General features: G+C 37.0%; 1 protein-coding gene across 2 annotated transcripts in view; it reads right to left on the reverse strand.

The window, feature by feature from the left end:
- Positions 1–15,149, reverse strand: part of UNC13C (unc-13 homolog C) — a 188,418-nt gene that overhangs the window by 113,231 nt on the left and 60,038 nt on the right. For both annotated transcript variants that reach the window (XM_050903121.1, XM_050903120.1), the window contains 2 exons: positions 13,957–14,184; positions 9,468–9,609 (listed from right to left, as the gene is read on the reverse strand). In XM_050903121.1, coding sequence (XP_050759078.1) covers positions 9,468–9,609; positions 13,957–14,184 — 370 coding nt within the window. The remainder of the gene's footprint in view (positions 1–9,467; positions 9,610–13,956; positions 14,185–15,149) is intronic.

Consider the following 15,149-nt stretch of genomic DNA (forward strand, 5'->3'; position numbering starts at 1 on the left):
AGCATGCACAGCTTTTACTTTGCCTCACTGTGACATTATTCAGTATCACAGAAACACTTGTGTCTGTCTATATTCCAAATTCTAACATTGCAGATATCTCTGGTAATTAAAAACCACATTGTTCTGTGATTAGCAAAACTAATGAAGCCTAGTTTCCTTTTGTCTTATGACTGGCTTTCCTGATGTCTAACAAACTGCAATCACCTATTGAATCTGCTCCCATAATTGGGATTTTCATAAATTACCCCTTCATATGGACTCCCTGGTGTCTATTATGGGGTGAGCTCATACTGAGGACACTGTTAGGATCTCATCTCTGTCTGACCACCTGTTTTCATAGAACATAATGGATGTAGTATTAGGCAATCTGTGAAATTTCACTGACTGACCTCAAAATTCAAAAGCTATTGGCAAAGATGTATAAAATATAGGAAGACACAGATGGATCAAATAAACACCTTTGCTTTAAGAAACTAGGCTAAACCCAGAAACCATTTAATTTTCCTAAACGTAGCCCTGAATTATTGCTTAACATTGCTAGAGTCCTGAATTGCATTTAGCTGTGCACTCAATAGAAATATTAAACAGGGGATTTCTACAGTGGCATAGAAAAATCCATCACTGGTGAGGCATTTATGTGACCCTCATCATCATATCTGTGCTGCTAGTAGAAATCTTGTTCCTGCTTTGCTTCTCAGGAAGATGCTGCATATAAACAGTCATTAAATGGTACTTCAGTACAAATACCATACTTTTATTCTCCTGAGACAACACCAATTTCCCTCTGATGTACACTTAGCTGATTAAGGAATATTTATTCAAACGGTCAGGATGACTGCACTTTTCCCTGATATCCTCATTTCTCTCCCCCACATATTTTCTCCTTTAATGTTAGGTTAGTGAAACATGGTAAGACCTATCACAATCAATGGGTTTACTCACATGTTCATCTTCATGCCTAAACCTTTAGCACTGAGTCAGCTCTGCTACCTGTTTGTAATGTTCCTGTGCAAGACCCCAAAACTAGCATAGATTTGTGATGCAAGAACAGAAGGGTGGATGAACACGTATTTCTACTGGCCTGCCCTGTGGCAGTGAGACTGCAGGGAGATTTACTATTAAAGTTACAGAACTGTCTCTGCATGATTCTACTTACCTGCCCAGCCTCTCAGAAACAGCACTATTTAATGAGATGCACATTCTGCTTGAGTCACTGGTAACATCTGTGCAGAAGCTCTGTGGCTTTGCAAAAAGCATTGGGTAGGATTCCTACTTCTGCTTACTCTGTTCAGGAAAATCAGCCCGGGGAATTCAAGGCGAAGACAACATATGCTATTTTCAGTGTTCCTCTTCTAGCCACTCCACTTTATATGCTCAGTAAAAGTGTTCACTAAGGTGTGATACAGGAAGGTGAGAAGTGAATTGTTCTTTAGCACACAGAGAATGAAGATACTGATGCTTTTGAAAGCTGAAAAAGCTGCAGTATATTCAGAGATGCTAGATAGAAGAGATAGTTTTAATAATTTATCAACAATCTGGTGACACTACGTTACTTCTGCATTTACTGAATGCCGCACAGACATGAAATAATCCTCACAGCATTCCTGCTTATTCTAATGGCTAGAGTAATAAAAAATGTAATAATAAACTATCTTTACTATAGTGGTGCAATGTAAATTTAATATTAGGTGCACTGGCATGACCTGTTTGTACACCTCATCTAAGAGATCTGCACCCAGTGTTAAAATAACAACTAATGGATGCTATGCTACTTTCAGTAAAGAAATAAATGCAAATGAATGAAGAAGCTGGTAAAGAATGTATGGAGACTAATTTCCCACTCTGTCAAAATGAAATACATTCATCATAACAGCATTATTTCCTTGTAGTCTTCAGTAAAAACTCTTAGATCCACTAACAAATTTGCATACTCTGAATAGTTAGTCTAGGTGAAGAGGTTTCCCCCCCCACACTCTAAAGAAGTGTTATTTCTATAACTTGAAGAAAATAATTTTTCCCGTAAAATACACTATTTTGGTGAAATTCTGTAAGCAATCAGCAGACAAATTAGGCTATGTCTGTGTCCTGGAATTTTGGCTGGAATAGAGTTAATTTTCTTCTTAGTAGCTGGTACAGTGCTGTGTTTTGGATTTAGTGTGAGAATATTGTTGATAACACGCTGATGTTTTAGTTGTTGCTAAGTAGCGCTTATCCCAAGTTAAGGATTTTTCAGTTTCCCGTGCTCTGCCAGCAAGCAGGTGTGCAAGACGCTGGGAGGGAGCACAGCCAGGACAGCTGACCTGAACTAGCCAAAGGGGTATTCCATACCATGGAACGTCATGCCCAGTATATAAACTGGGGGGAGTTGGCCAGGAGGGGCGGATCGCTGCTTGGGCATTGGTCAGTGGGTGGTGAGCAAATGCAGTGTGCATCACTGGTTTTTTCCTTGGGTTTTATTTCTTTTTTTTCTTTTTTTTTTATATTCCTTTTCATTACAATTATTATTATTATTATTGTTAGTATTATATTTTATTTTACTTTTGTTATTAAACTGTTCGTATCTCAACCCACCCATGAGTTTTACTTTTTTTCAATCATCCTCCCCATCCCACTGGGAGGAGGGAAGAGTGAGTGAGCGGCTGCATGGTGCTTAGTTGCTGGCTGGGGTTGAACTGCGACAATCTGAGATACAGAAAATTAACTTGACTGACAAGCCTTTGCAACACCTTTGCCTGCTCGCTTCCAGTTTTGCACATTTTGTAGCTTACCACTTTTTTTCTAAATCAACTTTTAACCAATCATTTCACAAATGAGTAGTCTAAAAATCAAACATACACTACTTTTAATCAGAGTTCCAAAGAAGTAGAGAAAAATCTTTCCTGTCATAATAAGATAGATAAATCTGTTTAGAACTGGTCTTGTATTCCCTGAGCACTCAGAAAACTAGTTCAAGAATAGACAGCTAGTGGTAGAAAACCTTTGAAGAACTTGTACTCTAATAAGAAACTTTTCAATGCCACAGATAATGACCGGGTTCTTTTTTAAAAAATATCCTCAAAAGCAACAGAACAAAGAAATGTAAAAAAGGGAAGCATTATACTATTCTTACTCCAATTTTACAGCTGGGATAATGATTCACAGACAGATTAAATCACTCTACAAGTATCTTCCTTATTTCTCTCTCATAGTGCCCATTCCTCCTTTTCAAAACGTATTTAGCCTTTTTTTTTTTTTCCTCCTGAAGCACTAGCATGCATGTTTGTTCCCAACAGCAGTTATAAAAAAGATAGCAAAGTGTGAGATGAGTTTCTTCTATAAACATTCTCTCTGCTCTCCAATAAGGGTTTCCAAGATCCAAATAATATTCACCTACCTAACTTTCCAGAAATGTCAAATCCAGAGCCAGCATGACTTGCCAAAGTTCCAGAGAAGTCACTCTGGTTGTTGACAGACAAACCTAAAGATCTTTTAATTTGTTTTCAACAGGCTAATTCAGCTGAAGAATGCCAGCCTGCCTATGTGAGTGCACTTGCTGAAGAATCAGTGTAGTTTACTGTAAATGAAGTACACAACCTTTGGTTTTTGTTGTATTTTGTTTTCAGTTTCTTTCTCCGGTAGCTTCTATTTCTGTTTAGCCTGTTACAAAAGTACCTGAATTCTTTTTGGACATACACTCATTAAGGCATGTAAAGAAAACATGATACATACCACTTTGTGATACTAATCATAGATATACTTACTATTCATGTCCTTATTTCAGATGGATATTGCTTTAGTTGTAGACCATTACATACACCTTAGACGTCTTTCACAAGCTAAAGGAATAGATTTTGGAAGACAATATTTTGTTCTCTTAAGTGCTACACTCATTCAGTGAGTCAACATTGACTTAATTGGAAAATGGATAAAAATAAAGGTACCACTTGGCTGCATTAACTATGTGTGTGAAAAAGTAGCTCAAAACGTTGCACAGATTAAAAAAAAACATAGCAAATGACAGATCATTGTTTTTTGTAAACCCCCTTACAAACAAGCATAAAGAATACATTTTATATAGCAGGTAATGCACATAAAACAATCCAAGAGTTGAACCTTGCTAAATTCTTACTCAATTTTATTCCCTTATACTAAAATATCTTGGATGCCATATGGTCTAGATGGTGAATGGAAGTTGATAACAGAGATTTTGTCCTAAAAGTATAAAGAAACCACATAGTCATGGAAAATAGTAGTAGAATGAAGTTCAGGAAGCCATTGATTGCTATTATTACCCTCATGTTTATTATTATTGCCATTACTGCAAGCAAGAACCAGATACATCCATAGCATTGCTATGAGAAGTCTGTCCACTCTGTTCTTAAGTGTTCAGAGATAGTTCCACAGTCTCTCAGGAAATCTACCTATTCCAGTACTTCACTAGCCCCACTGTTGGCAAACTTTGTCTGAAGTCTGATTTAAGCCTCTCTAAATGGAATTTGTGCCTATTACTTCTTGTTCTACTATAACAGTAAGCACGGAAAATAGATTATTTCTTTCCTCTTTGCAGGAGAAGGGTGTTTGAAGACATCCTGACCACCACTACTCGTCTCTTCTTTAGCCTGGACAGTCCCAATTCTTTAACAGTGTGGTCATGGGCCGTGCTTTCTGATGAAGTAGAATGAGACTAATTATGCCTTTTCTTGCATTAATTTACTCTGTCATAACAAAAAGAGAGTTATATAAAATTAACCTGGATTGACAGCAGTTTGAAAAAAAAGACTCAGACCAAACATGGCCTACTGTGAAACTGAAAAACATTGTTGCAGAACAAACAATTTATCATTTGAATTGGTTCTTAGGGTTGTTCTGTTCTCTTGTTTTGGGCTGAGGCTGTGAGATGCAGTTATCTTAATTAGCAGGATGTATCTCAGAGACTTGGCTGCTTACTGAAGAATTTTTAGAATGGATAAATCCAGTAAACTAATTTGCAGGTTTCTGTTACCCAGTTGGTTTTGTGTAATATAATTCTCTGTTATATATTCTTGCTTATGAAAGAATCCTTAAGCTGTTTCAACAATTCTCACAAGACTGTGTTTAGATATCACTGGAAAATGGAACACCATTTAAACAGTTAACCAATTCTATTGTCTTCAGGTACAGTGAAGATTATACTTTTTACAAGACAGTTCAGTTGATCAAGAACGTATAAAATGACAGTAGGAAAGGACTTTGGTAAGGTCCTCTTGTTTTTATTTCCTATACATGGCTGCTTATAGTAAGTATTGCTTTAAATGAATCCACAAATCATTTCTTTGCAGTATAAACAAACTGCGCAAGTGCTGCTCTTTAAGGTAATTCTAAGGAAAGAACATCCACAGCTGGATGCCTGAAATAGCTGCCAGAAATTCTCACTTCATCAGAAACTCTAGACTGAAATATCAAAAATATGAAGCAGTTGAACAGCTGCTCTGACCAACACAGAGACTTTAACTATCATGGTCTCTAATCTACATCAATGCTGTTTGGTGCTAGACGATACTTTTTCCCAGTATTATCTGCTAAAATATATAGCAGTAAGAATGCTCAGCAACATTCTAGTTTGAAGAAACAGGTGGCTTTTTTTTTTCCTGCGAGCAATTGTAAATCTTCTCTCTATTGGATTTTATGTCTGCATTGATATTTTCAGTATATCACCAGGAAAGCATCAAGAATGTCAGAAATCAGACAAATTCTAACAGTTTAGTGATGACCATTATATTGACCAGGTGCTAATCATGGTCTTCAAAAAAACCCTTCTCATTGGTCTAATTTAAATCAATTAGATCAAATGTTTTCATACACTGAAAGGAGTAATAGATATCCAATGAAGTTATTTATCAGAGCCATATGGTGGCCTAGTGACAGCCAAAATAGAAAGAATAAGTAATGTAAAATAATCCAGTTATATGAAAGACTTCTGTATTATACAACTGTATATGAGGTGTTAATGAGTGGTCAGAGCAAATGTGATACCTGCAAAGTCTGCAAGGCAATTTGGAGATGTGTGCTTGCTAGACAACACTGCCAGAAAAAGCAGATTTCCATATTTCAGCGATCAACTGTTGAAAATAGACAAGAAAAGAATGAGAGTGGAGAAGAGTTTTATTATAGTGTATAGATCTAAAAGTTTCTACAAAGTTGAAAACTATACAGACAAAATATCTCTTCCTTGTAACTAAAAAATAAAAATGCAGTCCTTTTTCCCATATCAGATGCCACACTCAACCAGAAGAGGGAAGGTGACAGATAGCTGCAAGACTCTTCCTTTGCTCTGGCATTGAAAAACTCTCCTATCACTTATGTTTTATTCAAAAAATAAAAACTGCTCTGTTATCTCATTTCTAATAATGCCAATAGAAAGGATCAAAGCCCTTACCACTTATATTACATTCATTAAACGAGCATCTGCTAGCCTATTTACTTCTCTATCTTGTGTACAAAAAACATCTTTAGAGGAAAGATGTATTCTTCCTCTGATAGTCTTGTTTTTTTTACTGAGGTGCATGCAGCTGTACATAAGCTCTACTTTAGTTATGGTTTATGAGTTCCCATGTTAAAATCTATGCCAGTATCCCGTGGTCCTTTAGCAGAGGGTTACATTATGTTTTGTTCGAAACATTCACTCTCTGCTTACCAAACAATCATATTAGGTTTATGTGTGATTCTGCAAACTAGAACACTGCCCTCACTCTATCTGTTATGACAGAGCAAATGCACAGTGGGGAGCCAATGTTTTTTCCAAGTCCTTGTTTTGGAACAGATGGGGAGATTTAAACAAATGTTTTGGTATTATGAGTAAATATATGATTGTAAGATTCTGAGATATATTTTATTTCTGCAATTATCATTTGGGAGTTACAATGATGATTAGTATTTCATTTTAAATAGGACTATCATATATCACTAGTAGAGCCTAATTTAAATGAAACTTCCTGAGTCAATGAAATAGTTATATTGATCTACTTTAGATTTAATCTTGTGGTTAAACATTTAGTTTATTTAACGAGCTTTAGAAAATCTCATATACTTTCAATTGAAATCCAATGCATTAAGTCAGGGAGATAACTTTATTTTAGAAGTACAAGTGCTATAAAAATGATTGAAAATGTATTCAGTTCAAAGCAGTTAGGACATTTATGCTATAGTAAGGTTTGGGGGCGTTTTTATTAATGTTATTGCTAGAGCAGCACATGATAGTAATAGTTAGTGCTGGGTGAAAAAATTATAATATTTTCAAGTTTCCAGGGATTTTATGGTAGTCCTGCTCACATCTTTGAGAAAATACATTTAAAACTTCATACCAAATTTGCTGAATTGCTCATCCAACTTTTGACACTATGCAACTCATACAATTAAATGCAAGAAAGTTATTAATCTCCTACCTTTGGTTACTCACAGTCATACAATGAGGTATGACACTTCAACTGTTACTGCAGTAACACAAATAACTCAAAAAGAAAACATGATCTGTATAGGGGAAGCCTGTAAAAAGTTTCTGAGTGTGTGTTTTCTCTGAATTAACTATTCATTTCTAGTACTGGCGTTTGAATCTGTGAAAGGAATGGGCATACATTGTTTGATATAGTTGGATTACCTAGTACCTTTTCTAGGCAAATAGAAGCAGCATCTTGGGTCATACTCTTTCAAACTCACTAGTGAAATGATAACCTACTCAACAATAAGGTAGCAAATTTTAGTCAAAAAACAGGGAAGAGAAAATAGCTGTTGTGCTACATGATAAGAAGGTAACCTCTCATGTTATGACATTGCACCTTCTTGAAGAAAACAGAGCTCTATTTCAAATGCCTGAACCCTAACAGAAATTGTTTCCATGGTTTATGCAGATAGGAATAATGACAACTGATGTCTTTCTTATACGAGGAAAGGAACGTAAGAAGAAACTAAACAATGTTATAGCCTGAAGACAATTATTTTACGTTGTGGTGAGTGGTTATTTTGAAATTGTCCGTTGCACATGGTGAATAACTAGAGATTCTGAATCTCGACTGGGCAGTCTGCAGGATCCTAAGCTTTGCTGCTGCTGCTTCGTAAATTCAGGTTTGCTTAATAAAATGACACATCATTTTTATCATCACTGATACAGGGTTTCATCAAGTTGTATCAAGTTAACATCCAGTTTTGAATAGCACTATTAAGCACAAACATATTAGACTTATAACGTAGTACCAAAAGGTTAGGCTATTATAATGTGTCAACAGTTTGCATATATTCTCAGTAAAAATGCAAATAGAACAGTTGTGTTTAACAAACACTGAAATGCTATATCCTTTTTTATTATTATAATTTCTTCTTTTCATAATTTACTATACTAATGTTTTCACACAGCTTCCATAAAATACCTACGAACTTCATGTGATAATACTGTGGTAGATGCTTTCAGGGTAGACTGGAACTTTTCTAAACAATTTAAAAAATCTGCCTAAATAAACAGTTCTCTTTCACTTAAAATTTTGCAAAGAAAATCTAGGGTTTATATTAGCCTTTCAGAATCCTTAATTGACTTTAACAACAGTAGTTAAGTGCACATCATATATTGCAGCACATAGTAATCAAGCTGAGAAAAGAATAAACGCTGAAATACTTTTGCTACATGTAGAGGAATAACACTGAGCAAATTGATACTATTATCAGATTGGTCACATTCTCAGTCAGGAATGTGTTGTATCCTAAGGCAATATTTTCAGGAAAGGAACAGTATAGTACCTGTGAATTGGAATTTCCTGTACTGTAACACGTCTTTCCGAAAGAACTTCTAGGAACATTGCCAGAACTAGAACTGGCACGAAAGCATATTCAAACCTTAGTCAACGTATTACAGACTAAAACATGTACTTTGCAGTCAGGGTTGAACTTCCGTGATATGCTGACAACAATCTATACCATATTCAGTTCAGAGGCTGTGGCCAAAGAAAGGAGACAGGAGGATCATACCATACTCTCCACAGCAGACTTCTGGACAACACTCAGTCTTGGTAAGGATAGACATTACAAACAGGCCAGCCCAGAGCCTGAAACATACCAGTTACTATCAGATTCCCCAGTTTCACTTAGGAGAATTGTAATGTTGAATAAAAATGCATTTCTCTTGCATGGCCAGTATCTGAGACATAGGAAGGCACTTATAATGCCAACATTTCGTATGTAAGGTCAAAGTCTGGAAACTGTTACTTGAGTTCCCTAAAAAATTAGGATAGACACCACCAATAGATCCCCCAAAAGCCATAATTATGAGCTGCATGATTACTGTATGATAAAGTCACAATAAACTTCTATGCTCTCTCCGTTCAGAACTTGCTAGTTTATTAATGCTATGAATACGCATAATATAGGCAACAAATATTTTCAAATTAATTATTTCACTTCGTAGCATTATATTACCTAAATGTAAATTAAAAAAAGGAAGAAACAACAGTATCCTCTATACTTACAAATAGAATTTTTCATCCCATACTGGATTCAAGTTTCCAAAAATAGTCTTTGTTCTCCGCTTGGTTTTGCCAACTTGCACAGTAACATATGGGTCACTTGAGCCAGTTTTGTCCTTAGCTTGTAAGCCCTGAGCACAAAGAACTGCAACAAAAGGAGAGGAATGTGCTTTAGCCCTCATAGCCTTCATTGCTGAAAAATAAATGAGACAGTGACTCAAACAGCCCTCAAACTGAGGGCTCCTGAAACAAAGATTTCTGGATGAATTTTCCCAGTATCTGCTACTCTGGAGATAGACAAGGCTTGTCTAACTACCCTTCTGGACTGTATAAAATTTACAAATATGGTTTAATAGAGTAATACATTTAAAGATTCACTACAGAGCACAAACCAAATATTTTTCTTTTTACTTTTTCATGCATAATTCAGATACTCTTCTCAAACTTTGATTTAATCAGCATGGCAAGTAATATAACATTGCTGTATAACTTGGCTTGAATCTAATAATTCCCTAAAATTTCCATCCCCTCACCAATAAATAAATAAATAACATTTCCCAAAATTTCTCCAAAGATACAAACTAAAATTTCCAAAATAAAAGCTCAAATTTTCAAAAATCTGCACTGTGGATTTTGAAACTAAACATGAGGGGCATGGTTATGACTTTGTCATTTGTTTTCCTCATGTGAGAGATGAACCATGAGGACTTTCAGAATAATTCCTATTCTATCACAGACAAGGTGACAGTTCAGATCAATTATCATGAACTGTTTATGCATTTTTCAGCCTTTCTGACAGTTAATGTGGGTATATAGTTAATATATAGACATTTTGTGGCAAATACAAATGCACACAGTTTGATTTTCCATCATAATTCGTAAAACTGGAAATCTCAGGAGAAATCAGAACTGTCAAATAGCAGCCTACCAAACCCAGAGAGCTGCAGCTAAAACACTTGCCATGGCTCTTAGCATCAGCAGAGCTTGGTTTTCTTATTTTGCACATATTATTTAAACCATCTCAGTGGTAACATTTAGTTGACATTCTCTAATGTCAGTCATTTTGGATAATGAAGCTCCCTCAGTGTGCTCAGAAAAATGATTACATAAAAATGGCACCTTCTTACTCAGCAGATCAGGTCCTGGTGTGGGTTCAGTCACATCTGCTGACTTCAGTGAAAAAAGTAAGCTTCTGTTACTTTTTTTTTTTTTTTTTTTTTTTTTTTTTTTTTTTTTTTTTTTTTTTTTTTTACACATCTCATTCCTGAAAAGACTAACTCTTAGGAATGAACTAGAACATATTTTGTCTTCCCCATTCACTGTAAACCCAAAAGGAAATTTTTAGAAGGCAAGGAAGTATCCCTCTCCTATTTATGCAGGAGAATTAAGTGCCAGCTTAGAAAACATCTTCCAGAATTGTTAACTATTATACTGGCCTGAATACAAGGCAGCCTTGAGTATCCCTTAGAGGTAGAACTAAAAGTAAGAATATGAATTAAATATTTTGCCTGACATACCTCTCCATGTCCCCAGTGCTTGGTGACAGTCCCAAAATTCAACAACTATTCTTTTGAGCTTCATGCACTGTCCCACAACCTTCAGAATGGCCTCCCTTTTTCCTAATCCATCTGATTCACAATCTCAGATTTTCCCTAGATTTCTTCTGGCACATATTCTGCTATTCTTCATCTCCATGTACAGTTTACCTACTGCCCCAAATGTGATCGGGCTTTAGTTTGGACTACAGAGCCATGCATAGCTAACAACACACCTACCAACTCTCACCGAGTAATTCATTCATGGTCCACTTGACAAATGCTTTCTCCTTCCCCTCCTGAATGCCAGCTTTACATTTCAGCACTGGAAATGGCAATTCTGTCTGTCAATGACCCTTCCTTGATACTTTGCCATGAGATAACCAGCAAACCTCTGTGCAGTACAGAGGACTTTCATGGTCACTCCCCATCTCATTACTAAGCATTGTAAGGACTGTAAAGAAAAAAGACTTCACAGTAGCCGTCAAGTTTGACTGCAGCAAATGCCTTGCAACATGGCTTAGGAAGTTTGGGGTAAAGGGTAAATGCAGAGCGAACCTCCAATTTATTTATTTATTTATTAATGATGGCTAGAACATGATGCCAGTCAGGGAAGGAATTAGCAGTCTTCTATAACATGGGACCCAACATATACTGAGCTATTTATGTGGAAGTACACATCTCTAAAACACGAGCAGGGAAAGACTACTACTATTCCCTCTCCAGATTATTAATATTTTGCTCCTCAGGGAGTCTGGATTCTCTTTCCATCTTTCTCTAAGATCCAACAATTAGCTTAGGTTTGCCTCTAAGTTTCTTCACTTGGTGTGGGAAATGCTCTAATGAAGAGAGACTCTTGCATTCTCCCTTCAGGGTATAGTCAGCAAACTGAAGGAAGTGTTTACTTGCATCTGTTTGACACCTGTCAGGCCACACACAGATGAAATATTGTTTCTGCACTTTGAAGCTCCCCAGTAAGAGACTGACAAACTGGAGAAAGTCCAATGAAGGGTTGCCAATTCGGTTAGGGGATTGGGGCACATGACATATAAGAAAGGGCTAAAGGTGTTGGGTTTGCTTATCCTGGAGAAGATGAAGGCTAGGAGGAGTCAAGCTGCAGTCCTCAACTACCTAAAGAGCATGTCACAGAGACGATGAGCTGCCAGATGAGCCCATGTAGTTGAGGATGTCCCTGCTCATTGCAGGGGGGTTGGACTAGACAACCTTTAAAGGTCCCTTCCAACCCAAACCATTCTATGATTCTATGAAGCTGGACTCCTCTCGAAGGCACACAGTGAAATAATAAGATGTAACAGATGCAAGCTGCAGCAAGAGAAATCCCAGTTGGATATAAGGAAAACAGTTTTACAGTGTGAGTGGTTAATAACTGAAACAGCTTGTCCAGTAAGCAGGACAGGTTCCCCAGAGAGAATGTGGAATCTCCATCCTTGGAGAGTTTCAAACCTAGTCTGGACAAAGCCCTGAGCAAGCTCATCTAACTTTGAAGTTAGCCCTGCTTTTAGCAGAAGGTTTGAATGTACTGCAGAAATCCCTTCCAACATCACTTCCTAAATTCTATGATTCATTTATTAGGTCATGATTCTGCAGAACTCAAGTCAGTATGAATTTTACTTCTAAAAGAGAACCACCAAGCCATTCAGCAATATAAGTGAGTTTTGTACCAACACTAGTAAAGTGATGTTTACCCAGCAGACACAGAATCTAAAGACATTTGCACATTTACTGAGTAACTTGCTAAAATAATGCCATCTATCTGCTCAGGGTATCCTAGTCACTTGTTTCATAAAGCAAAGAGTAGTAAAGGACACTCCTGTATTTTTTTAACAGCGTGCATGTGTTTGATCTTACAGAGGATATATGGAAAATACCTTGTAAAATACATTAGGAAAATTACCATATGTACAGGTGTGAAACATCAGGCACCAAGAACTGACTTAAACATACCTTTTATGCAAGCTTCTGTTAAGTGGTGAGAAAAATGTGTGTGTTACTTAAGTATACGCTATTGTTTATTTTAAAAATGTAGCTTTTGTTTCACTCATTTTTAGCAAAACTGACTAGTAAAAGCTAAAAATAAGTTCCTAAAGTTTGTGTCCTTATCCCCAGGAATAATGCAAATCCTAGAGAAAGAGAAAACATTTAATTTACTTTCAATATCAGAAGAGGGCTTATTATTTTTCATTATATTAACATGAAATTGAGGCTACTTTAGGTGTGAAACCTAACCAGAGTCCTCTAAGGTTTCACATCACTGCCTTTCAGTTCTTTGGTCTTCTAGTTTAGTCTCTCTATTTGTCTGTAATCCAATATCACATAAAGTCAGGTTGAGCTGTGTAGTCAGCTGATCTTTTATTTAGATTTTCTGTGTTGGCATTTTAATTAAAAAACTGAAATATCAGACTCAGAGGACCTGGAAATCTTTATGAGCAACCAGGCTGATGCAGTTGGAACCAATCTTGAGTATGTTCTGGGTGCGCAAGTATCCCTGGCTCACCATCACTAAACTGGAACACACCCTTAGTCAAGCAGCAAGAATGGAGGATGAGTTTCAAACCAATGGGGTCTGGAATGGCAAGCTGCAGTGTTCTTAGCATTACAGTCATTAAACTCCCATAAACACAATTATGAACTTTAACTCTTGCAGTTGGTGGCAAAAAGTTCAGCACTCGCACAGGAGATACTGGTAGGAGGTAGAGGAGAGACAACAAGACCATTTACTTATCTTCCTTCCTAGAGCAGTGGAATATAAAGTAGTTTTGCCAACAGCTGTAACTTAAAACTCTTCCAGTTAGCATGCTATAAATTCAGCCATTTATAGACACACCAAGTATGCAATTGAACACACAGTTCCAGCTCTAATTATAATAAATCATTCCTGAGTCAGGGGACTAGGAAAGAAAGAGCTCTTAGAGCAAAGAGTTCAGAAGAAAATTTACCTGTGATGGTTATTTTTGCCGACCATTTGGATGTTCCATCCAAAACACTTTGTTTTGCTGCTTTTGTATATTGTACAAAATCTTCTTTGGAAATATTAAACATTTCCTGGATCACTTCAAACACCTCTGGTCTATTTTTCTCTCTAATCTTCATTCGTTCCTTCATAGCACTAATAATATTCTGTGTTTTATCTTCTGCACCATGTTTGGAACTTTTCTCAGCAGCTCCTGAAATGAGAGAAAAGGTCAATACTTTTATTAAAAAGTTGCTATCTTAGTTCTTTTTCTCCTCTAGAGTCTCCAGCAAATTCTTGGTACTGCAGTACTGTTGTTTAGGGGTTTAACCCCAGCTGGCAACTAAGAACCACACAGCTGCTTGCTCACTCCCCCTCCGGTGGAATGGCGGAGAGAATCAGAAGAGGAAAAATGAGAAAACACATGGGTTGAGATAAAAACCATTTAATAGGCAAAGCAAAAACCGCACACACAAGCAAAGCAAAACAAGGAATTCATTGACTACTTCCCATCGGCAGGCAGGTGTTCAGCCATCTCCAGGAAAGCAGGGCTCCATCACATGTAACTGTTACTTGGGAAGACAAACGCCATCACTCTGAACATCCCCCCCTTCCTTCTTCTTCCCCCAGCTTTATATGCTGAGCGTGACATCCTATGGTATGGAACATCCCTTTGGTCAGTTGGGGTCAGCTGTCCCGGCTGTGTCCCCTCCCAACTTCTTGTGCACCCCCAGCCTCCTCGCTGGTGGGGTGGTGTGAGAAGCAGAAGAGACCTTGACTCTGTGTAAGCACTGCTCAGCAGTAACAAAAACATCCCTGTGTTATCAACACTGTTTCCAGCACAAATCCAAAACACAACCCCATACTAGCTACTGTGAAGAAAGGTAACTCTATCCCAGCCAAAACCAGCACAACTACTCAGAGAGATGTGTTTCATCTGCATAGTATCAAGCCTCTTGTATTTATTCTTTGTGATACCTAAAATCGTCAACTGATTTAGTTTAACATGACAGGTTAATATTCCACTTCAATCAGGTATGTGTTCTACCTAGAAATATTTATCGAATCAGTACTGATCAGTACTGTGAAAACATCCGAACATGCGAGTAACTTTTCTTATATAATTAGGCATACTGATTCTTCCAGAAAGGCGTGTAGATATGTGCAGTATCTGGGTCT

Source organism: Gymnogyps californianus, chromosome 11, assembly GCF_018139145.2.
Source record: "Gymnogyps californianus isolate 813 chromosome 11, ASM1813914v2, whole genome shotgun sequence".
Classification (NCBI taxonomy): Eukaryota; Metazoa; Chordata; class Aves; order Accipitriformes; family Cathartidae; genus Gymnogyps; species Gymnogyps californianus.